At 44.7% G+C, this 24,284-nt stretch overlaps 1 protein-coding gene across 3 annotated transcripts in view; it reads right to left on the reverse strand.

Moving 5' to 3' along the window:
• Window positions 1–2,224: 2,224 nt before the first annotated feature.
• The window catches only part of ndrg3a (ndrg family member 3a), a 29,465-nt gene continuing 7,405 nt past the window's right edge, over window positions 2,225–24,284 (reverse strand). The window contains exons 2-17 of one of the 3 annotated variants that reach the window (XM_058072327.1): window positions 18,988–19,069; window positions 18,062–18,094; window positions 10,293–10,398; window positions 10,100–10,220; window positions 9,834–9,896; window positions 9,680–9,740; window positions 8,026–8,112; window positions 7,640–7,696; window positions 6,840–6,943; window positions 6,694–6,759; window positions 6,556–6,607; window positions 6,402–6,449; window positions 6,270–6,305; window positions 6,144–6,195; window positions 3,457–3,495; window positions 2,225–3,047 (exon numbers count right to left, since the gene is read on the reverse strand). In XM_058072327.1, coding sequence (XP_057928310.1) covers window positions 2,875–3,047; window positions 3,457–3,495; window positions 6,144–6,195; window positions 6,270–6,305; window positions 6,402–6,449; window positions 6,556–6,607; window positions 6,694–6,759; window positions 6,840–6,943; window positions 7,640–7,696; window positions 8,026–8,112; window positions 9,680–9,740; window positions 9,834–9,896; window positions 10,100–10,220; window positions 10,293–10,398; window positions 18,062–18,094; window positions 18,988–19,044 — 1,155 coding nt within the window. In that variant the 5' untranslated portion in view covers window positions 19,045–19,069 and the 3' untranslated portion in view covers window positions 2,225–2,874. Of the gene's footprint in view, window positions 3,048–3,456; window positions 3,496–6,143; window positions 6,196–6,269; window positions 6,306–6,401; window positions 6,450–6,555; window positions 6,608–6,693; window positions 6,760–6,839; window positions 6,944–7,639; window positions 7,697–8,025; window positions 8,113–9,679; window positions 9,741–9,833; window positions 9,897–10,099; window positions 10,221–10,292; window positions 10,399–14,117; window positions 14,484–18,061; window positions 18,095–18,987; window positions 19,070–24,284 lie in introns of those variants that run through there. The other 2 variants (XM_058072336.1, XM_058072345.1) reach the window with 2 other exon arrangements.

Genomic DNA, 24,284 nt, shown 5'->3' on the forward strand with positions numbered 1-24,284 from the left:
CATTTGTACACACCCACCCACCCACCCACACAGCCTACAACCTATGGGTCACCTTGGCGGTGTACTTGCTGGGAACGTATCTTTCTGTATGCGATAGTGGACCGTACCATCTTAACACCACCATTTCTGATAGGGAAATAATAACTTTATTAAAACCGTGCTACCAAAGGACGGGAATTCGTAGAGAGCAACCAGGTTCTCTTCAGAGGCTACAAAAGGTCTTATTTTAGTTTATTTGTGCAAGGACGTCTTGAGCACAGATGAAGTACCTGCTGAAGGAGAGTCTGGTGAATTTGGTAAGGCTGCTGGGTTGGATCCGGGTTGGATCTGCATCTGAACGAGCAGATACCCATGTTTGGGTTTTTTTTTTTTTTAGCCTCCTGCTGATTTGAAGAAGCTGCTGTGGCTAAGAGATAAGCAGCGCTACTGGAAAATGCATTGAAATCCCTTCAAACAGATTAGCTACACAACAAACATAAAGGGTGATGATACAGGAGGACACACCAGCACAACATGCAGTGATGATATTTGGAATCATTTAAAAATGCTCCAAAACTTACCAAAAATCTCACCATCCTCAAAGGAAAATGTCTGAAATGTCCACGTCTTCTCTAGAAGTGATTCAATCCATGAAGGAATCTGCCTCCAGCACACAAACGCTCCGAATGCAAATGGAAGCACAGGTTCTGCCTCACTATGACTGCTGTGCACCAGGAAGTAGCAATGTAGGAGGTTTGCGTCTGGGCATGATGTACACAACATACAGCATGTCATGGCAATGGCTTCCTGGGACGTTTAGGGCCTCCACGTTTAAGGTCTACGCTATGGATGAAAGAACATCATCCCAACAGTAACATACGGTGGTGGCAGTGTGATGGTCTTGGGCCGTTTGGCGGCGTCGGGACCTGGAAGACTTGCTGTGATGAATGGAAGAATGAATTCTGCCTGAAGGAAAATGTCCGCCCAACCGTTGGTGCCCTCAGTGTGACCGAATGACAACAATTCTGCAAAGAGGAGTGGGCCAAAGTTCCTCCACAGCGCTGGAGGAGACTCATAGCAAGTTAACACTTGATTGCAGTGGTTGCTGCTAAGTTAAAGTTTAGGGGGGAAACCACTTTTCCACTCAAGGCCATGAAAGTTTGGATGTTTTTCTCCTTTAGCGATACTAAGTTTTAATGATGTGTATTTTGTGTTCATTTGTGTTATCATTTAAATCACTCAACACAATCAGGAAGAAAGAGGAATATAAATCATGTTTGTGGAATAGTCATATGATGTGGACTTTTAGAAATGGCTTATTATTGTGTGCAGTATACAAAACAATATCAGAGGTATATTATTTAAAAATGCATTAAAAAAGTTAGTGGACATTTTCATCATTTAGTCCATGCTAGTGTTGAATTTTTTTTTTAATTATTACAATAACTATGGGACCTGGTGTTGCCATCAGAGAATTGATGAAAAGCGGTCCACTAAGCTAAAGTTAATTTCCATTTAAGGACCGAAATAATACTAATTATTTTAAGTCAAAATAGCAACTAAATGCTGATTAATATTTTTCTTGAATATATCCATATTTGGTAAAGTGGGAAAGGTGTGAGCTGGCAGCGAGTTCCATAGACGGCATGCCCTTGGTACGTAAGAGGATTGGTGAAGATGTGTGCGAGACCTGGGGATAGTCACACAGTATGGATGTGCAGTAGAGGAGGATCTTGTTGTCCTCAAACTAGCAAACACCGGGGGATGATCGAACCAATTTCCAACGATGGCTTGAAGAAGAAATGTCTGTAAAATGTGCAGAGAGTAGCAACATCTCTTCTAAGCTCCAAGGGGTAAATACCAGCATTGATTGGGTCTTCAATGTTCAGAAGACGCAAGGCCTTCCGCTGAAGTCTGCATAGAATACTGAGAGCAGTATTGCCAGCTCCACTCCAAATGGGTGATGCATACTCCATGAGGGGTCGAATGTAGGCCTTGTAGATGGTAACTCTGGCCTTGAAGGGGAGAATTATACCCATTTCACAGAAAAGCCACCGTTCTTCCAATGTGCACTAAGTATAGACGAGCTAGTCTGTAACAAAGACTTGAACTGTGATAATAAGAAGTGCGGCCCTAAACTAACTCCTCATAACTGCCTCACTTTTGCAATAAGAGGAGGTGAAGCAAAAGGCTCTCATTTAAACGTTTGTTGTTATACGCACGGAAGCAAACACGTGGAAGCCAGTCATACTCTACCTGTTTATTCAGTAGTCAGTAGTAATATAAAGAAGATGGATGAGAAGACAAGTGAAAGGAACCCCTGGACCAGGCGTGGCAGGCAGTTTAAAGTCTGCGTTATGATTGAATGCAACCATCAGGAAAAAAAAAGAGTGAAAGCTACGGCCATGTAAACAAGGGTAAAGACATCCAACACTTCCTGTTCCTCCAAACTGGCATCATCGAACTTCTGCCGCCACGTCGGTTTTTATAGCTCCCTGCATCAACTTCAAAAAAACACACGAACGCAACACAGTGAGTCACAATCCATGTAGGCTGCGTGATTAGACTTGAAACCAAAGATGGAAATAGTACCTTATGTAGACAGGAAATACTGTATATACCGACCACATGGGGGCGGGGGTGGACTTAGGAATGAAATAAATACAAGAGCGGATCACATCTGAACATACAAGACGTCTGAATGCAGCGGTAGTCGTGGTCTCAGGAACGTTTTGGGTTTAATATTCACCCATATGCTTTTGTTAATAGAACTAGAACATCCTCTTTTCTTCTAAGCTCCAAGTTCATTACAGAACCTGCGAGAGAAAGCGGGGGAGCGAGGGTACATAAGTTACAAGGGGGGGGGGGGGGGGGGGCGTGCGTATGGGGGGGGCCTTAGCAGGACACCTCCATGGTCTGGGGTCTGGCCTGGCGGTCGAGCCCCGCAGTGGCGCTGTTCTCCAGCAGGCTGTTCAGGTTCTGGCGGCTGCGGCTGCTTTCCATGGAGGTGATGCTTGAGGAGGAGGTGGTGCGTGAGCGAGCCAGGCGAGTCATCCCGACAGACGGCACTGGGGGGGGGGGGGACGACAAAAAAGTGTAAGGAAAGTATCCTATGGGGACGTTTGGATGGTCTGATCCAAAAGCGCTAACATTTAAGTGCTGTGCTAGGCATGCACACACGTCTTACACGTCGTATAACTATGGGGGGAGTGAGCTGAAAAAAAGGTCTGCATGTGTCCACGTATCACGACAACAAAATAAAGCACCATCAGTCCATGCAACAACAGAAAGCATGCTAAAGAAGAAGCTCAGCAGGTCTCCAACAATTGGATGAATGTGTGTCAAAGTTTGCCAGAAATCCTCCTCAACAGATAAACACGGAATTTCTGCATACTTTCTACATGACATTCATCCACCGTGGGGGGGTTGTGAGGCCATATGGCTTCAAAGCGGGCAGCTTCTTAAGACCCCGGGTACCTGATTCGTTGCTCAGATGACTGAGAAGAACATATGGAACTGGAGGCAAACATTCAAGAGGGAAAGAAAGAGGAAGAAAGGTTGAAAGTTTTTCCTTGTTTCAGTCCAACTCAGCATGCAGTAGATGCTTTTTTTCCACAGGGGGGGGTAAGGGGGCCGCAGAAAAACACACGCCCATAAAAATGTAAAATGAGAAGGTCACAATCAGGTCATTAAAGAGCCTCAGACTAAAGCAGAGGTAGGGAACCTATGGCTCGGGAGCCAGGTAGGGCTCTTTTGATGACTGTATCTGGCTCTCAAGCATTTCTTACCACAATAAAAATGTATTTTTGCTAAAATTTTAAAGTAAACATCACAGAAATTACTGTTAAAAATAATATTAAAAATCAACAACTTTCTTATGCATTTTAATTCGTCCATCTATTTTCTACTGCAATACGGCCGACCATATCTATCTTTCTTGATGATATTTTCCAGGTCAAACACCAAAACTTGATTATTACTGGGTAATGCGGTAGTCTACCTCGGTCATTGAGATGTCAACATGTAAATATAAACTTTCCTCCTTTGGTCAAATAGTCACCTAGCTAAAGCTGCAGAACCAAGCCTTCTGACGAAGATGGCCAAAAGAATGAAATATACTGAGTATGGTGCAAAATTATGCAGCAGCAGAAGTTGCATTAATGGCAGCAAGTATTTGATTTATTATTGGACACTGCGCTGTATGCTGGCCACACCCCATTGGCGTGGGGTAGTGTGCCTGGTCTACGTAATTAGAGCCCATTATATCTAAAACTGTTGGTCTTACATAAAAATGCACACATTTTATTGCATTCAATGTTTAAAAAAATGTATATGGCTCTCACAGATACACATTTTAAAATATCTGGTCTTCATGGCTCTTGTAGCCAAAAAGGTTCCCGACCCCTGGACTAAAGGATTGTGGTCTAAAAGTGACAACCCTAGTGTTGAACTCATCACGATGTTTTCTGAAAACTAAAAATAAAAACTTTTTTTTTTTTTAAAGAATGACGAATGTGCGGAGGATCCACTGATTCCTGACTCAGTACTGGAAGTCCAGCAACCGAGCAAGAAAAGCCCAAGTACAAAGCGTCCCCCCCCGCCCCCCTCCCATGACTCCTTTCCTGCCATGCACGCAGCGCCATGGTGCTAAGGAGGTGAAAGCGGCTTTCGGGAGCACGCTGAGGTGTGTTCAGATTTATTTTCCACACTTTCCTCTGCATGGAAACGCTCTTTTTAATCTGGGCTAATCCTTCAGTGGCATTTACTCAACAGGAGGACTCGGTGGCCTTTAAAGCAAAGCGCCAAAGGGGGCCTCTCACGGTTGGGGAGGGGGGGGCACAACAAGTACATATTTTCGACCGAATGACACGGTGTCACAAGTTCACACCTGATTTGAACACGCCTCCGTGTGTTTAAAGTGGCGTCATGGGATCACATCTTATATTCCATAGAAATGTACAAAAATTATATACAATCATTTCATAAATGGACAACATTTTAGTCTTTTTCAGAAGATAAATGATAGCATTCTGTAGTCACCCTGGACAAGAATAGCGATATGGTGACGTAGAAACTATAGTTAACTATCGTTACCGCTTCTCATTTAGGCACCGCATCTCCATCCTTCCAGCAGGCAACATGGATTTATGAAGTTTGACAATAAGGTGAATTTATGGCCAGGAGCTCTGCAGCATAAGCTTCGTCACGTGACATTTCATCATGTACCCTCAACAACAACATCTGGTGCACTTGCACACTCGTCATGTGACAAAGTCCTACCAAGTACCCCCATATTGTCTTCACTGACGCCCTAAGACGGGTCTAATAGATCTGGGATTTACACAACGTAAATGTACATTTACCACGATAAAGTCCTACATTGACAAGAATAAAAGTTGGACTTTTAAAAGAACAAAAATCGGAAATTGACAAAAACAAAGTCATACATTTACGAAAAAAAAGTCAAGTTTCAGAGAATAAATTTTACATTTACAGAAAAGTAATATTCCGAGTATAAAGTTTTAATTTTTTTACTACTTTATCATGACTTTATTCTCGTATATTTATGATAAAAAAAGTTGTACAATTACAAAAAAGTTTAAATACATAAATAAATAAATAAATTTACAAGAAAAAAGTCGTAAATTTGAGCGAAAAAGTCATACATTTACAAGATAAAAAAATCTTAAATTTACAAGAACAAAATCATAATTTTATTAAAATTAGTTGTAATATTACGAGAAAAGTCAATTTTTTTGTCAATATTACGCCAAAAAGTTGTACATTTACAACACAGAGTTGTAATATTATGACAATAAAGTCATAAATTTATAAGTAAAAAAGTGGACATTAATGTGCTTTAGTCATGTAAGACATGGAGGCCTCTTTAACGGTGCACAGCAATAAGAGAGAGAGAGCGAGAGCGAGAGAGAAAGAAAAAGAGAGAGAGAGAGACACAGCATTTCAGCCCCGCCTCACCTACAAAGAGTTAGCAGTGCTAGCAAACACTGCAGGGAGCAGAGAGGAAACCAGATTATTGTCTACTGGTGCTCGTTTACAGGACACGGCCATGACAGGCTGTGGCCGCAAATGCATCATCAGCACCAAGAGATATTATTATACACATCATTATTACTTTTGCAGTACAGGACATGATTACTTACTGTAGCCCATGCCCTGAACGAAGTACTTGAAGGCCTCAGCCAGTTTCCCCGGCTGTCAGAGAAGGTGTAAAGTCAAATTTAAGAAACGTGATGGATGTGCACGTCTGAAGGAGCAACAATACCCACCTGAACAACCTGGGGTAAGCCCCCACAGTCGGCCATCTAAGAGAAGAACATGGAGAAACATCATCAGTTGAAATGGAGTTCAATGGCTCCAGTAGAACGGAATGGAAGAACCGGCAACAATGACTGAGTCACCTTTAGCAGGGTGGTCTTGGTCGGATTTAACCTGGAATTGCACTCCACCTGAAAGAGCCATTACACCTTGTTCAACTCCAAAGAAAAACAATCAAGAGTGCTTCTCCTTCTAAAAGCCTCCTAGCTAACTAAGAGGGATGGAGTGCAAGGTTACCACGGCGTCCACAGCAGGTGACGTATCTCCAACTACCAGCAAAGCGGGGCACCTGGATGGACAGGTGGTGAGATGTTAACGAACCGCACCCTAATAAAGGCTTACGTGTTTGAAATAACGGCAGCCAGGCTTGCTTACGTCAGCGTTTTGACAGAGTGCTCGTTCAAACCCACCACCGGCCGCTCAATGTCCAGGTCCTGGCGACTGTTGGGCGTCAGAGCAACAACAACACGGATGAAAATGAGCTCCAATGAGCTCACCGGAACATGTGGTGATGATCTTACTATTGGTAGGAGCCGCAGAAGAGGGCCAGGTTGTCCTGGTTGATGTCTTGGGCGATGTGCAAACGGTAGGTCTGGATCAGTTCCTGGTTTTCGGTCAGCTCATCCTAGGGATGGAAAACAGCGATTGCACCGCTTTTATGTCGATAACGGACAGGATGAAAAGATGATTCGCTGTTGGCCAGATCTCGAAATGCAGATCTCATGGACCAAAACACCCAGGATGTGATAGCTTCAGGAATACACCAACTTTTGGAAAATGATACCAAGCATAACTTTCACCTTTTTCCTATTTTTTTTGCTTTTGTGATAGCTGAAATATCTCAGAACAATAATGTTTTGTTTTTTTTTACATCAAAATAATATTTATTTACCATTTACTATTTAACATTTCCACATTCGGGACTGAACTGCGAGTGCGCAGACGTTCATATTTCCTTACAATACGTGACCTTCTGCACGCTACACTGCTCCGCGTTCTTCCACTTCCTCCTTCCTGTCCTGTCATCCATGTTTTTCCCATCCAAGTTCACGTTCTCCCCGTGTTTGGGTTTATAAAAACGTATGAACTCGTCTTTGGCATAGCGGTTACACCTTTTAAATGCACTTCTCGGGAAGACCTGGGTTGGAATCTCCACCTGGGGATCCCTGTGTGGAGTTTGCATGCGTTTCCAAACCCAGCTGGGATAGGCTCCAGCATAGTCCCGACTCTAACTTGGTATTGAATGGGTGAATGAACTGCAGTGAAAATAAAGTGTGTCGTTTCTAGTGAAGACAAAGAAATAAAAGCAGCCTGAACTCACAGTGCTAAAGTGGTGAGCCATGACGATGTCCACCAGGTTACTGGTCCATCCAGACAGCTGGGGGCGACAAGACACGGACAGTCGCTTAAGTTCACAATGAAAAAAATACAAGACAACAAACCCTCCGCTTCTCCCTTTGTCCAGTGACATCCATAGTTAAGAGAATAAAAGAAGCATCCATAATTCTGCTTTCAGAGGACGGATCTGTTTAGCTTTACGGCCTATGAATAGCATAGGTAAGCAGTAAACATAGGTAAGCAGTAAGCATAGATAAGCAGTTAGCATAGGTAAGCAAGTAGCAGTACAATGGTGTGCAAAGAAAGACGGCACAGAGGATGGAAGGTAAATAATTGAAATGCTGCAAAGGGTACCGCGCTCGTACTGACTTTGGAAGCCGCCCAGTCGATCCAGCCTTCAGCACACGGGTCCACATTGATGAGCACCAGCCCTTCCACCAGGGTGGGATTGTTCAGCTGGAAAGAGACCACCCATTAGAGCAGAGGTAGGGAACCTATGGCTCGGGAGCCAGGTAGGGCTCTTTTGATGACTGTATCTGGCTCTCAAGCATTTCTTACCACAATAAAAATGCATTTTTGCTAACATTTTAAAGTAAACCATCACAGAAATGACTGTTATGCATTTTAATTCGTCCATCTATATTCTGCTGCAATACAGCCAACCATATCTATCTTTCCTGATGATATTTTCCAGGTCAAACACCAAAACTTGATTATTACTGGGTAATGCTGTAGTCTACCTCGGTCATTGAGATGTCAAAAAAACATGTAAATGTAAACTTTCCTCCTTTAGTCAAATAGCTAAAGCTGCAGAACCAAGCCTTCTGGTGAAGATGGCCAAAAGAATGAAATATACTGAATACGGTTCAAAACTATGCAGCAGCAGAAGTTGCATTAATGGCAGCAAGTATTTGATTTATTATTAGACACTGCGCTGCTCACGAAAGTATGCTGACCACACCCCATTGGCGTGGGGTAGTGTGCCTGGTCTACGTAATTAGAGCCCATTCTATGTAAAACTGTTGGTCTTACATAAAAATGCACACATTTTATTGCATTCAAAATGTATATGGCTCTCACAGATACACATTTTAAAATATCTGGCCTTCATGGCTCTCTTAGCCAAAAAGGTTCCCGACCCCTGCATTAGAGGATGCCATTTGGCTGCAGCGCTGCTTCATACCTACGAGCTGCACCAGGGACCTCCGACACTAAGACGGGGTGCGGCCTCACTAAGTAATAATGCAGGAAGTAGCGCTCCGTGTGCGTGGCACGGAGCGATGCAGAGTGTGGGGTAGAAACTACACGCCATTTGCAACAAATCTGCCAGTTTGAACCAGGATTTCCCCTGCAAGATTAAACACTTGTAGTATCCTGCTACAAAGTCAAACTTACTGTAAACTCCCATGACGTTTCCACTTACAAATTATTTATAAAATGTGTATTTTGAACAACATGAAGCCGAACTGAAACTGTACTGCGTAGCTTGCAATGCTGGTAGAACCCAAAAGGCAACCATCAGCAGCACAAACCTCCTTGCGTCCATAAGATTCCTCCATCTTAAATGCTGGATAAGAGCGGAATACAAATGGCGTCCTGCCACAGCGGCCATGAATCCTCCACGGGAGAACTCCGTGTTCCAAGTCGGTTACAGCAAATAAATGTCAGAACCAATTTCCCTTCATTCGCTCTTTTCACAAGACAAGCGCAGCAACATTCCCTCACACTGGGTTTCTAACCTGCACCCCCCCCCCCCCAAATCTACTGCACAGCTCTGCTTATGAACACACTTGCCACTCATTGCAGGGCTAAAGCGTGGAGCGTGGAAAGGAAGCACGGAGCCAACAAGGTGATTCATCAGCGAGACAGACTGTTAAGGACCATGCCGCCCTTGGGGGGGGCCGGCCCAGAGGAATAATGGGAGGTTTGGTGTCCAGCATAACGAAATGTGAGGCCTGGACAAGCGTCATCGATTACAGGGCGATGCAAAAGGAGGATCAATTGGGAAGAAAATGGCACTCACAGCAAAACGGCTGAGGACGTATGCGCCTGCTCCCACGCCGATGCCGATGACGCTGTTGACCCTGCGGGGAAACCACGGCTGGCGTAAGACCGAAGACCGTCACTCAATGAATGCATGCAATTATTGATCGGCTATCAAGGGGAGGGACGCTCACTTGAGCTGAGTCATCACAGACGGCAGCATCTCGGCCAACTCGTCCATGGTAGGATAGCGATAGCTGAGGACAGATGACATGCCATTGGATTGCTTCTTTACGTGCAAATGAATACAGGAAGTCCGGTTCATCATAAATACTGTATATAGTACTGTAATAATACTATATACACACACAGGTTGGGGAGTACAGACATGTACTTCCATTAGCAAATGAACTGCCAGCTCACGCCAGCCATAACATGTGATCTTAATTTTGGCACGCACCCGCTGGGGAAGGGGGGTGCCGCCTCCTGCTGTCCGGGTGCATCTACGTGAACCACTGCAAAGTGCTGCGTGATCTCCTGCATGTCCTCATAGTTAAACAGGGTGTTGAAGCAGGACTTGTCTGGGAAGGCGCAGGACAAAAATGAGTTCACACTAAAAACTAAATAGTTTGGTGAACGTTGTGTTGACTCACGATTGAGACCGATGTCGTGGTAGGTGAGGATGATGGGTCTGTTGCCCTTGGGAACGCCTCTCATCGTCACATGAAGAACGCCATGAGGAGTCTCAATGTCGTGCTCCTGCAGCCGCAGAGAGAGAGAGAGGGGGGGGGGGGATTTAAGAAACAGAAAAGCTGCATGACGAGTTTTGTCACACATCTCATGACTGAATTATACCAAACAGCACAAACATTTCATTTTAGCCTGATAGCATTCATAACTATGTATATAGTACATTAACACGTCTGAATCCTTTGAGTTTTTATTTATTTTTTTATGTTTTAGGGTCTCCCTGTCCGTCCGCCCCCCCATTTTAGCTTTTTGTGGCTCCAAAGAGAACCGTAGGACAAGCCCCAGAGTTTCATCCCCCTAAAATTTCAATGACAAGTCTGATAACTTTTCAAGTTATTTTAAACATAAAGAACCAGATCAACGGCGGTGAAAACATAACAGCCTTGACAGAGGTAATTAGTAATGAATTATTAAAGTGGATAATAGAGGTGATATATGTGTGTTTATTCAGAGCACCGATACAATCTTGGGCTGTGAAAGGTGACGAATACCATAGAATACTGTAGAGCAGGGGTGCTCATTAAGTCGATCGCGATCTACCGGTCGATCGCGGAGGTGGTACTGGTCGATCGCGGCGTGACATTAAAAAAATATCATCCCAGCATCAATGCCGTCACTTGATTGATATACAGGGCAGCCATTCAGATGACAACTGAATGTTGCCCTTCGGGCGACCAATCAAATCAAACAACGTCTCTAAGTGCAGCAGAACTTACGATGTCAGCCTATCATCCATCCCCGTTACTTGATTGACATACAGGACAACCAGTCAGATGACAACTGAATTTTGACCTTTAGGTCACCGCTCATGCGTAAACAACGATGCAAAGTGCTAAGCTAGTCGGCGAATTGCGTCAGATTTTAAGCCCTCGCTAAAGTTTATGGTCACTAAAATGAGTGAAGGAGCTGGACCAAGTAAAAAGGAAAAACTGGACCAAGTAAAAAGGCAAAAACATATCACTTCCATACGGATATGGAATATTATACGGATATTATGATACGGATATTATCCATGACTGATAAACATTTGGAAGTGTGCTTGAGGCTGGCTATCAGCAGCTACTGTCCGGACTATGCATCCCTGGCTGGTTCAATTCAGTGCAAGTCATCAAAGTAAACTCAGGTAATTACAAAAAATGTTAATAGTTAATTATGTGTGTTTTGCAATATTGGCTCATTTGGTTATGTAAGGTACATCAACATACATTGTACGTACAAATAATCCTCAATACATTTGAAAATAAATAGATGTTTTGCATTTTTGTAGTGGGTAGATCATTTTGACTCGGTCATTTTAAAAGTAGCTCGCATGCTGAAAAAGTGTGAGCACCCCTGGTATAGAGCATGTAATATGCTGATTCATAAGGTAGAGTGACATTCCACCTTGAGCGGAAACAAATGATGATTGTGTTTTCTAAACAGGATAAATAGTTGAAAAGTCCCATTGAACAAAAACTAATGCATTTGCATCTTTTGATAATCTCTGTTTAGGGATGCAAAGCATGCCCAACCCCCCCCCCACTAAAAGGAAGAAGAATTTAACATGAACACATTTGAAAAGAGGGTTGAAAATGCAGAGCCCTTTCACAAGCATGACTCTGCAGAAAAAATGCTTTGCAGAGTCTCTGCAGAGGGCCGCATTAAAATTCAGAGCACTCACTCCAGCCTCATCATTCTATTCACCTCTTTCTTTTGTACCCGGCACAAGGAAGACCTGCTTTGGCCAAACAACAACAGAGCCCATTGTGGAAGCGGTGTGAATGGTAGCTAGCCAACACCATGTGGGAGGTGATACGAGTGAAAGGAGTAACGGCTTCACTTTACGAGACAGTACACCAACACTTGCACGGTCACGGTCACGGTCAGGCTGCTAGCGCTAGCCTGGTCCCAAGGCCTGCTGGGTGTCAGTCGTGACGAGCAGGCTGGGTACCGACGGGTCCAATCTCCCATCGCTCCATTTGGATGCATGAGCCACAACCTCTAACCTCGACCCCCCCTCGAGGTCTCAAGGACAAGGCTGCAGTCGTTTCCGAGAGCAATCAGCGGTGACCACGGCATGGCGCCACCGACACCACTAAATCAGATATCCTCGTTTCGCGTGGGTGCCGACTCACGGCGATGCGCAACCAAACAAAACTGATTGCAGTCCTAATCTACAGCGACTAAAGATGAAGACATTTCCTGTTGTCATGGAGCTGAAGGTCTTCTCGTATAAACGGCCTGGGTGGTATGTACGTACGGATGGAGATCCACCAACTTGTTACAAGTAAGAGGAATTGTGACTTTGAAAATCCGACACAAGGACGTGAAAGGAGGTGTGTGGCACACGTTATGTAGGCCGGCAAGTACGTCCCACCAGCGGAATGTGACAAAAACAGCAATGAGAACAAGTTGATAAGGCACAAAGACGGAAAAAAAAAAAAAAGATCTGGGGAGTTCATAAACGGATGGGAGCAAGTAGAGCGTAACTGACAGATGCGGGAGGAAAAAGAAGTCTGGTGTGACCAAGTGAAACGGAAGGGAGGCGTCAGTTTAATATATCATGCCTTCTCATAAATGGGACGCAAAAGAGGATTAGATTAGATGCTTCTATGCATTTAGCCACCGGCAAGCTCTATTGATCTGGGAGATGCTTCTCAAATCATTTCCTGTCCAACACAAACATACAGCAGCAGCATGACAGGAAAACACACACGGGGTGGGGCTGCAGCTTAAGACGGAAAAAGGATTTCAACATGGCGACGGCGGCGTGTTTCTTTCTTCTTGTTTTGTGGCTGCTTTGATGACTGAGGTTTGGTATTAGGACGGTTGCTAAAGGCAACTGGGAGCCTGAAATACAAGAGAATGGAATAAGGTGAGGTGCAGTAAAGAAGGAGAGCAGTATGCCATGCTCTCCTTCTTCCCGCAATCTCTTATCAACCCCCCCCCCCCCAATGTTCACCCCGCCCTGCCTGGAGTGATATCAATCACCCGAGTGCAGCGTTACAGAGCAGAAACCCTGAGCAGTCAGCAGCTTCCAAGTGTACACACAGAGTACACGTAGAGTACACAGAGTACATGTACATACTGTATGCTCTACAGGAATAAAGTCTTTCTTTCATCGCTTATGACACAACCTTTTCCAATCTGGCAATGTTTGTATATCATCAAAGCTTGAAAGCTCCACTTCAAGGTCTCTGCAAGGTAAGGGGGGGGGTGCTGCTACAGTGTGACCTCTCCAGAAGACTACAATGAAACAAGTTGAACCTTTCACAAAGAATGATGACACACAGAAAAGCAACACACGGTGGATTGACACAAGCACGCACCCGGGTGGGACACAAAACCCAAACATACATGACCCTCATGGACCCTCATGGACCCTCGCTGGCGGCTGCTACACAGGAAACAGAGTGACTAGTCACAGCACTTCACCCCGAGTATTTTTACATGCTGAGCCGCCTCTGCGTATGGACACGCACACACAAAACACACACATACACACAAAACAACACACACACGCCAAATGGTCTAGCAGCTGCCCGTTTCCCCCCCCAAAAAAGTCCCTGTGCCCCGAAGGTGGTGACAAGGAGCCTGAAGGACCACCAGCAGCTTCGTCCTTCTCGGCTGCTTTTAGCGAGTCTATGGGGAAATCACACACCAACCCCCCCCCAGACCCCCCCAGTCTGAAGCAAAGCCCTTAGCTGCAAGCATCCAGTCAGGTGTAGCAGGATACGTTTGTCACTCACCACTCCATTGCCAGAGCATGCAATCTGGTCCAGATCCAGAATAGCGGACATTGTTCCCCACACTGGAGAGGGCTGTGTTATGCTATGCACCAGCGTGTGCTAGGCAGCGAGGAAGAGCTCCGGCAGGAGGAGGAATAGGGCAGGGAATGTTGGAAGGAAGGAAGGGATGGAGGCTTAGGTGGCGAGAGCAGCAACACGACGCGGAGAGACAAGGAGAGGGAGCGAAGGAGAGATGGTAAATAATCTGAATGGAAGCGGAGGATGAGGGGCGGCGAGGATGCCGATCGACAGAGAGGGAGAGAGACGAGGGAAAGACAGTGGGAGGAGTGGGAGAGCGCAGACTGTGCTTAGTAGTCACAGTGCGTCCGCACAGTCAGCCAACGGTGCATCTAATTGGATTGCGGAGGGTCAGGTGGGTGGAAGGTGGAGCTATAGGGAGAAAAACAGAAAAGAGAGAGAGGGGGGCTGATGGGGGGGGGGGCTGATGGGGGTGCAAAGGATGCAGAGGCTGTCCAGGAAAACAGGAAGGCTGCTGACATCATGCAGTGACGCTGAGAAAATGATGAAAAGACTGACTTTGACCACTCCCCCCCCCCCTCTGCACCCCCCAGCAAATGGGGTCTCATCACATTGCCTACCATCATATCAATGTACGCCACACTAAACCAACATCGTCATCTCGGTGTGGTAAAACGCTCAGCAGGATTTAATAGCAAAACGGTCCCATTTTCTCCAGTCATGTGACCTGCTCAGTGTATTGATTTCCACCCCCCCCCCTCCTTTGTCCTCTATGTAGTTGTGGAGGGCATCCCTGGCAGCCTATTGCCAACAGCAGGGGGAGGGACTCTGGAAAACACGCGCCTCTCATTGGTCAGATGGGATGAGCACGCAACAGCATGCTGGTTGTAGACCAATTCCATTCATAAAACCGACCAACAGAGGGCGCTACTGGCACAAAGGAAATATTACGGACAAAAGTGTTGGGACAGCTGGTCATTACTTGAAATGGGGAAAAATGCAAGATTTTATGTGTGCATTTTCCTCACCAGAGTCCCATCTCCGGGTCAAGGATGAGATCCTGCCCCAAGTGAAGGAGTTCAGGTATCTCCAGGTCTTGTTCACGAGTCAAGGCGGATTGGTGTTGCATCTGCAGCAATGCAGACTGAATCGGTCGACTAAATTGAGCGGTCGATCTGCGTTCCTACCCTCGCCTGTGGTCATGAGCTTCAGGTAGTGACCGAGCGGATGGGCTCTCCCTTTGAGATAAGATGAGAAGGACTGTCAGCCAAGCTTGGAGAAGAACCGTGGCTCGGGAATCTGGTGAGGATGCCTCCCAGGTGTTCAGGGCACATTCCACCGACCAGAGACTAAGTCTCTCAGCTGGCCTGGAAACACCTTGGGATCAGCCAGGAGGTCTAGGCTTGGGATGTTGCCCTCGCAACCCCAACCTCAGATGAAGATGGACGTTTCCATTTTCTGTTGTCGTTCATTACAATGGTTTTGATGGGGCTGGGACTACAGCTGTGTAAGCTAGTCATGTTCTTCCATACCAAACTAATCAAAACATTATGGACCACGGGCGTTGGGGCACAGTCATGCTGGGACAGGAAGAGCATTTCCCCAGATTGTTGCCAAAGGTTAGAATCTCTCATCATTATTACTGTCCTGCAGCCTTAGCAGCTTTGCATTGTATTAGACTATATTTCAAAACCTGGTAATGGTGCTTCTTATCTAATTCAATGGTATAAAACTTCATTTGTGCATGCTTACATGGAAGAATGGAAGTGCACTACACTTCAATTGCTACAGCCATCCCATAAACGGACTAATGATGCCCTCTGCTGGGCACAACAGGAAACTACCAGTGATAGATTTTGCTATTACAAGCAAAACATTTCAAGTAATAATTAATACGTTACAAATTATGACAAATACTACCAAAAACTGCTATTACAAGTTCAAGAAAAGGTAAAAAAAAAAAAAAGGGGAGGCGGGGGGGATTTTCAATTTAAGGCACCACCTGCTGCGGAACATTTTCTTCTGGATAAAATGGCCCTGTGTTCCTAAATGCGCATTAAAAGCCCGGCAGTTCCCATGGGTGGAGGACGCTGAGTCACGCCACCCTCGTACAGCGGGAATGTCATAAATAGCACAGGACTGCAGCAGGACCACACCTAGCACAGAGGTTGTCCTCTCCCGACTCGCTCTGCGTGCTACCTTGCTGTACACACAGCCATGCATCCTCCAGCACGGCTGCTGGAATGCCAGGGGACCTTTAGTTCCACAACAACAGGAGAAGCTGGCTTTGTCCCTCCATCGGCAGGATGGAGCGATGGTGCAGTCGGGGGTGATGACCCCTCTCTCCCTTGCAAGCCTCAAGCAATTGTCTTGTACTGCAAGTGGGCTCGTCAAAAGGAACAATACACAGCCCTGTTCTTGTTGGATGATATAATCCCACTATCTGCCCTTCTATTTACTGTTTACTTTGCCAAAATGTCTGCTGTGAAAAGGGTCATTAAAACAAGCAAGAACACCATTTGTACCTGGACCAGCCTTCTGTTGGGGCACCGCAGAGGGAAAACAATCCTAAAATAGGACACCTTCAGCAATGCTGACATAATAACATGAGATTTGAACCTCTGAAAATGATATTTACCTAGTAAACTACATCACAATGAACGTACATGTCGAACAATTTCAGAAATAATGCATAGTTAATCATATAATCATCAAATTTCCCCACTGAGGGACGAATAAAGGCATATCTTAATCTTAATCTTAATATATGATCAATTTATTACTCAAAGTTGGATCACACCACAAAATGAAGACCATAGACTTAAATGTACAGAGAATAAAGGTAGATAATTTCATGGAAGAAGTAAATAACAATTTAAATTTGAAATGTAAGTGCTGCTGGTAACGGTTAGGCCAGCAGAGAAGGCCTTGCTGGCCCTGACTGCACAACACTAGTATCTATTTACAGCAGGGGTGCTCATTAAGTCGATCGCGAGCTACCGGTCAATCGCGGAGGTGGTACTGGTCGATCGCGGCGTGACATTAAAAAAATATCATCCCAGCATCAATGCCGTCACTTGATTGATATACAGGGCAGCCATTCAGATGACAACTGAATATTGCCCTTCGGGCGACCAATCAAATCAAACAACGTCTCTAAGTGCAGCAGAACTTACGATGTCAGCCTATCATCCATCCCCGTTACTTGATTGACATACAGGACAACCAGTCAGATGACAACTGAATTTTGACCTTTAGGTCACCGCTCATGCGTAAACAACGATGCAAAGTGCTAAGCTAGTCGGCGAATTGCGAGATTTTAAGCCCTCGCTAAAGTTTATGGTCACTAAAATGAGTGAAGGAGCTGGACCAAGTAAAAAGGCAAAAACTGGACCAAGTAAAAAGGCAAAAAACATATCACTTCCATACGGATATGGAATATTATACGGATATTATGATACGGATATTATCCATGACTGATAAACATTTGGAAGTGTGCTTGAGGCTGGCTATCAGCAGCTACTGTCCGGACTATGCATCCCTGGCTGGTTCAATTCAGTGCAAGTCATCAAAGTAAACTCAGGTAATTACAAAAAATGTTAATAGTTAATTATGTGTGTTTTGCAATATTGGCTCATTTGGTTATGTAAGGTACATCAACATACATTGTACGTACAAATAATCCTCAATACATTTGAAAATAAATAGATGTTTTGCATTTTTGTAGTGGGTAGATCATTTTGACTCGGTCATTTTAAAAGTAGCTCGCATGCTGAAAAAGTGTGAGCACCCCTGGGCTACAGTATGTGGCTGGCGTTTTGTAAACACTCAATAGATCACTGAGATTGACACCAATATATAGGCAAATATATTGTCAAATAACCCCTATACAGTAAATAAACAAGTAAAAAAAAACAGACACTCACCTGACAGTCAAAATCCTGAAAGTTGCGTGCATTCTGCGAAAAAAAAAAAGAATACATTTAGTCGTTTTTAGAATGTGACATTTTGCAAATGTAGAGCTATTGACAACACACTTCACAACGATGGCCGTCTTGATGAGTGTGTGTGTATTTTTACCAAACAGTACATTTTCATTGTCCAACGCACATTAAATATAAATTCTAGCTAGATGCCACGTACTGCAGCAGCATCTTTTGCAGGAAGAAATCCTCAAAGAAGCGAGCTGTGGGGCTCAGTGGGGTGCATGATTTCCACAAACCAATGACGCCTTGCTACGTGTTCTTAATTAACTGTGCTGGGGCCCCCGGTGGCATCACCGTGTTACATTTCAGTCCCTTGTGCATCTTGTGTGTCCTTCTGTGTTTTTGTCTTAACAGAGCTAGCCACTAGGTGGTGCGAGGACTCAGGGCCCGTCTCTCATGCAGAGATGTCATCCTCCGCATGGCACCCAAGCCACCACGGAGGTAATATGTGATACGTCAAAGGCCTGTGCTCTCAGGCATTCAATTCATTCAAAACCACAACAAAACACTCCAATGGCTCCCTAGACATATGCTGTTTTTGGTCAGCATAACAGAGGCTGACAAAGAGGCAGAGTCCCCCCCCCCTCCACACTCATATGATTTGCCCTTGCAAAGTAAAAAAAGAAAAATTTACTTGTACCCGTTTTCTATTTTTCTATCCCTCTCCCTTTTTTCTACCTCTCAGTTGAGTACATATGAATAATTCACTTTGATGAACAGTACTGCAGAGTATGCATTCCTGCAGTATTAGCGTATGCATTTGACCGAGAGTGCTGTTTGCGGTTCTCAGACACGGAGCGGCCCGTGACCGTTGTGTTCATGTGGTGTTTGCGTACACGCTGCGGCGAGGGTCACAAGCGACGCACCTTATTGGTGAGGAGGGGCTTGATCTCCGTCAGCTGGACGTCCTGGAGCTCATCCATGATCCTGTTTGGTTCCTGTGGATTGCTTCAGACAAGAAGGAAAATATTAGTCATGATCGGCCCATTCTCTTTCCGTATCTGTATCTGTATCCAGTCTCAGGTTGTTGAGAAAGTGCTCTTTCATGTCCTAACCATGTCATTATATCATCGCCATAGTTACTTTCACAAACTTGGCTTGTATTGATACGCATTTCCAATTTACAACAATAAAAATGCAACCAAAAAATAATGTTTTTATATTTACATAATAATTTAATTATGGAAATGTAACCCTGGTTGTCTGTATGTGTCCGTTTTTGTGTAAGCTGTTGCCTTGTTCTTTGTACACCGTCTCGGTTTTAGTACAATAAACTAGTCTGCTGGTTCTGTACTGTATCGTTCAGCAAAGGTAAGCATCCAAACAAAACACCCTACATGACTGCTACATAACCCGCCATGGGGGCAAAGAAAAGTGAATACCATAATTGGAAAAAAGAAGGAGATAAAACACAATTGAATTTGATCTTGTCAAACGACTCCAAATAGCAAGATTCCCTTCCCCTTTTCTGTTCATTCCAGCATGGGAAAACTAGTTCATGTGAGCTAGCTAACAATGGGTGTCATGGGAAATATGTATTTTGATGCTAAATCCCCCTCAAAAACGTTAAAAATGTTCCATTTACATCACAGCCACACCCTAAATTAGCGAGTTAGCTTTTAAAAAGGATGAACATCAATGTTCCAATAGAAGAATCTGTATCTTGGCTAGTTTCCCATGATGACCTTTGGCTTTATTGGACTGCGTTGTTCTTTGGGACTTAGGACTCTGCCATCCCGGTACGGAACCTGGCTCATTCTCACCGGAGGAGCCATAATTGGCCTACATTTTGGCAAAACTTTTAATTTGGATTAAATTCCAAATTGGCAAGATCCAAGGTCATTTTACCGAGAGATCTACTTAGTCGAGGAGGCTACTTTCATTTCATGAAAATAAGACACTTTGACTAATCACCAAATCTTAGCCAGTGTTTCGACGTTTAGTTTAGTATCTTGTCATGACGTACGGGTGGTCTGCAATTAACAATAAGTTAATTATAATACTGTATTGATATGTTTTACAAGGTACAGTGAAGTGAACTAGCAATGTGGCTAGTTTTGTCCCAAAGTGGATATTACATCCATCGGGTAACATAGTACTACCTTTTTGCAAGTGTATTCTTGTTATATTAATTATGTCTTGTCCTTCAAAGACCTCCAAACATTTGCCAGCGGCCTTGGAATTGCCCAATGGCGACTCATCATAAAAACATTGAAAAATGTACAGTTAATCCATGCGATCGCTATCGGCCGATCTCACTCAGATGGAATCAGCAGCACAAAAAAAGCCTAATGGACACATCCCAAGTACGTATCGACATTATTCGGTGTCATGTCCTGTTTTATCAATCAAGTAGAGAGGGAATGAATGCGGAAGAGAAGAATAAAAGAAGAGCCTTTTTAGTCTCCATCCTCCCATAATGCACCATGCAATGTGTTCTCTCGGAAAGGTCAAACGTCCAGTCGGCACAGGTGGTGTTCAGACACTCATTAATACACAAACATGCTAAGATGGCTCAGGCCAGGTTTTACAAGAAGCTCCAACCCCCACCCTCATTTGTTTTCCCCTTGAAGTCCGATCTTTGTCCCTGTTCCTAATTACTGAACAAGAAGCACTCCCACTCTCCGTGAAATTAGGATTGGCCTCTTACATCAGGTGGCGACAGGAAGTGCTCTCCAGTTACCTGGCAGTGCCATGGAGAGTGCCGCATCTTCCACCACAGCAGGGCTGGTCTCGGTCAATGCAAATGGAATCTGCCCGAGCTTCCCCTCCCCAAAGTTCCCTTAGACCGAGATCCCATCAGTGCAACACAATCCAGAGTACACAAAGATAAGCGGAAGGGCCGCCCAACACGTCCTGATGCAGCACAGCAACCTATGCAATGACCTTGGGCTGCTGTTATGAAGTGACCTTGAAGACCGATTGGAGAGAGCGGCCAAAAACCAGCGTGGGGTAGCAGCAGCGACGCTATGGGCGAGTGTCTGTTACATCCTCGGACTGCCTGAACAGACAAGCGTCCTGCTGACGCATGTATCGTGTCAGAGGTCAAGAGATCACGTCACTTGCTTGGGAACAACTCGGAAAGCAGCTGGATACAATCCTATAATTACATAAAACAAACTAGAAAAAAACGCTCAACAATCTGCATGACTGGGAGGGAAAACAAGCCCAGCAAAATCCCTGCTGACAAATCCGGCTCAAGCGTGGACTAAATAATATTTAGACAACTGAACAAGGAATAAAGGACAACAAATACTCGGCATGCTTGAGCGGATTGGACGGACCAATCCAACACTTCCTTGGGTTGTTCGTGGAAGTGCAATGGAGGCACAGAATGATTGAATTGTAACTGGTCAGTCGGGTAATCTGGGTGTGCATGACCAATGAACAGCTTGACTGGGGTTCAGCCCAACCCCACCGACCCTTTATATTGAATTGGACGGGCAGCTAACCACACTAGGGGTGTTATGGGACATCTACACATGGTACACGTTAAAGGTGCCATCACTCCACGGCTCCAAATAGCAAGATTTCTTACCTTTTTCTGTGCATTCCTGCATGGGAAAACTAGTTCATGTGAGCTAGCTAACAATGGGTGCCATGGGAAATATGTATTTTGATGCTAAATCCCCCTCAAAAACGTTAAAAATGTTCCATTTACATCACAGCCACACCCTAAATTAGCGAGTTAGCTTTTAAAAAGGATGAACATCAATGTTCCAATAGAAGAATCCGTATCTTGGCTAGTTTCCCATGATGACCTTTGGCTTTATTGGACTGCGTTGTTCTTTGGGACTTAGGACTCTGCCATCCCGGTGCTGAACCTGGCTCATTCTCACCAGAGGAGCCATAATTGGTCTACATTTTGGCAAAACTTTAATTTTAACTTTAAAACTTAAATTCCAAATTGGCAAGATCCAAGGTAATTTTACAGAGAGACCTACTTAGTCGAGGAGGCTACTTTCATTTCATGAAAATAAGACCTTAACTAATCACCAAATCTTAGCCAGTGTTTCAACGTTTAGTTTCCTTTTGAAAACATCAAGCATCTCCCCACAACCTGACATCAAATCCCGACAGAAGGTCGGTAGTTGGTACCCATGCACTGTTCAGCATATGCAATGGTTGCCATGGAGACTAAGCTTGTTGCTGATGCTTAATTCCAAGATGGGATATCCCCAAGGGAAAGATTTGGGGCGAGGAAACCAGGGGAGTGAATTGTGGTAGGAATTAGCGCTGATTGCGGTGCAGCTCAAGACGTGCATCAACGGTGAAAGTCAACCCCTCACGCCGTGATGGACATTGAACGCAACAGCAAAGCTCAGTGTTGAATTGATGCGATGTAGTCCGATGCAATAGGACGGAAACCCCATTAGCGATCCACAGCGCTTGCCTCATCTTTGTGCCGTTAGTGTTGTTGTGGAGCGAGAGGATTGATAGAGCTAATGATGCAGAACAAGTCTCTGTGGCCTTCGCCGTACGACTATCTGGAGAGGCTAACTGCTCTCATAAACACTTTGTGTGATGCCAGTGTTCGTTGTAAACAGTTGGATGAAATGAAAGTAACAACTTTGTTTCTTCAAGTCTACAGTCAGCTCTCGGTCAGACCAGTACTCGGGTACCCCGGAGCATCACGGGGAATAGAACCTGCATGTGGACGAGAGGCACAGGTCAAAACACCTATGGAGGATTTATAGAGCTTATCGCACGGAGCCCGATAGCTGCCACTTTAGCAGATGGCGTCGAGTGATCAATGAGCAACATGGCCTCCTCCTCCTCATCCTCCTCTTCTCTTCACACTCAATCAGTCAGTGTGGGGAACCTTTAAGCCTGATAAGTCCGATAAAACCCAGGCAGCTGTTTTGTGCCACATTCATTCACAGCCAACCTTTTTTACGTCATGACTGGACTTTAAACCTGACATCCTCTCGTGCAGGTTGATCAAGGTTAATGCCGATGTGGCTCCCCGGTATTAACCTGCTTCTGGATCTCTGGAGATTCTCCCTGGAGTAAATCCACTGGGCATATTGCCATGCTAGCAAAGGAAGAACACCGTAAGTGTCCCTTTGACGTCAGCACTCACAGATGACGTTCAGTGTGTTTATAGCAAATGTGGCTTGGGGTCGAGGGCTGTGTAGTGATGAAGTAATCCCCTAATACCGCATGATAGAAATAACCGGGACCATGCACGAACTCCGCACTTCACTGGTATTCACTGGTAACCTAGATTGGTTTTAATCACAGAGGAAATGAAGTGACCTATATTTACAAACCTCTGAGTGCATTGAAAGGAAGCTACCGTTAAACTATAGAAAGGAAACAATACAGATTATACTGGCCGGCATCTAAAATCTCTGATATGAGCTACTTTTAAAATGACCGAGTCAAAATGATCTACCCACTACAAAAATGCAAAACATCTATTTATTTTCAAATGTATTGAGGATTATTTGTACGTACAATGTATGTTGATGTACCTTACATAACCAAATGAGCCAATATTGCAAAACACACATAATTAACTATTAACATTTTTTGTAATTACCTGAGTTTACTTTGATGACTTGCACTGAATTGAACCAGCCAGGGATGCATAGTCCGGACAGTAGCTGCTGATAGCCAGCCTCAAGCACACTTCCAAATGTTTATCAGTCATGGATAATATCCGTATCATAATATCCGTATAATATTCCATATCCGTATGGAAGTGATGTGTTTTTTGCCTTTTTACTTGGTCCAGTTTTCAGCTCCTTCACTCATTTTAGTGACCATAAACTTTAGCGAGGGCTTAAAATCTCGCAATTCGCCGACTAGCTTAGCACTTTGCATCGTTGTTTACGCATGAGCGGTGACCTAAAGGTCAAAATTCAGTTGTCATCTGACTGGTTGTCCTGTATGTCAATCAAGTAACGGGGATGGATGATAGGCTGACATCGTAAGTTCTGCTGCACTTAGAGACGTTGTTTGATTTGATTGGTCGCCCGAAGGGCAACATTCAGTTGTCATCTGAATGGCTGCCCTGTATATCAATCAAGTGACGGCATTGATGCTGGGATGATATTTTTTTAATGTCACGCCGCGATCGACCAGCGATCGACCAGTACCACCTCCGCGATCGACCGGTAGCTCGCGATCGACTTAATGAGCACCCCTGTTCCATGGG

This window comes from Doryrhamphus excisus, chromosome 1, assembly GCF_030265055.1.
Source record: "Doryrhamphus excisus isolate RoL2022-K1 chromosome 1, RoL_Dexc_1.0, whole genome shotgun sequence".
In the NCBI taxonomy this organism is placed as follows: Eukaryota; Metazoa; Chordata; class Actinopteri; order Syngnathiformes; family Syngnathidae; genus Doryrhamphus; species Doryrhamphus excisus.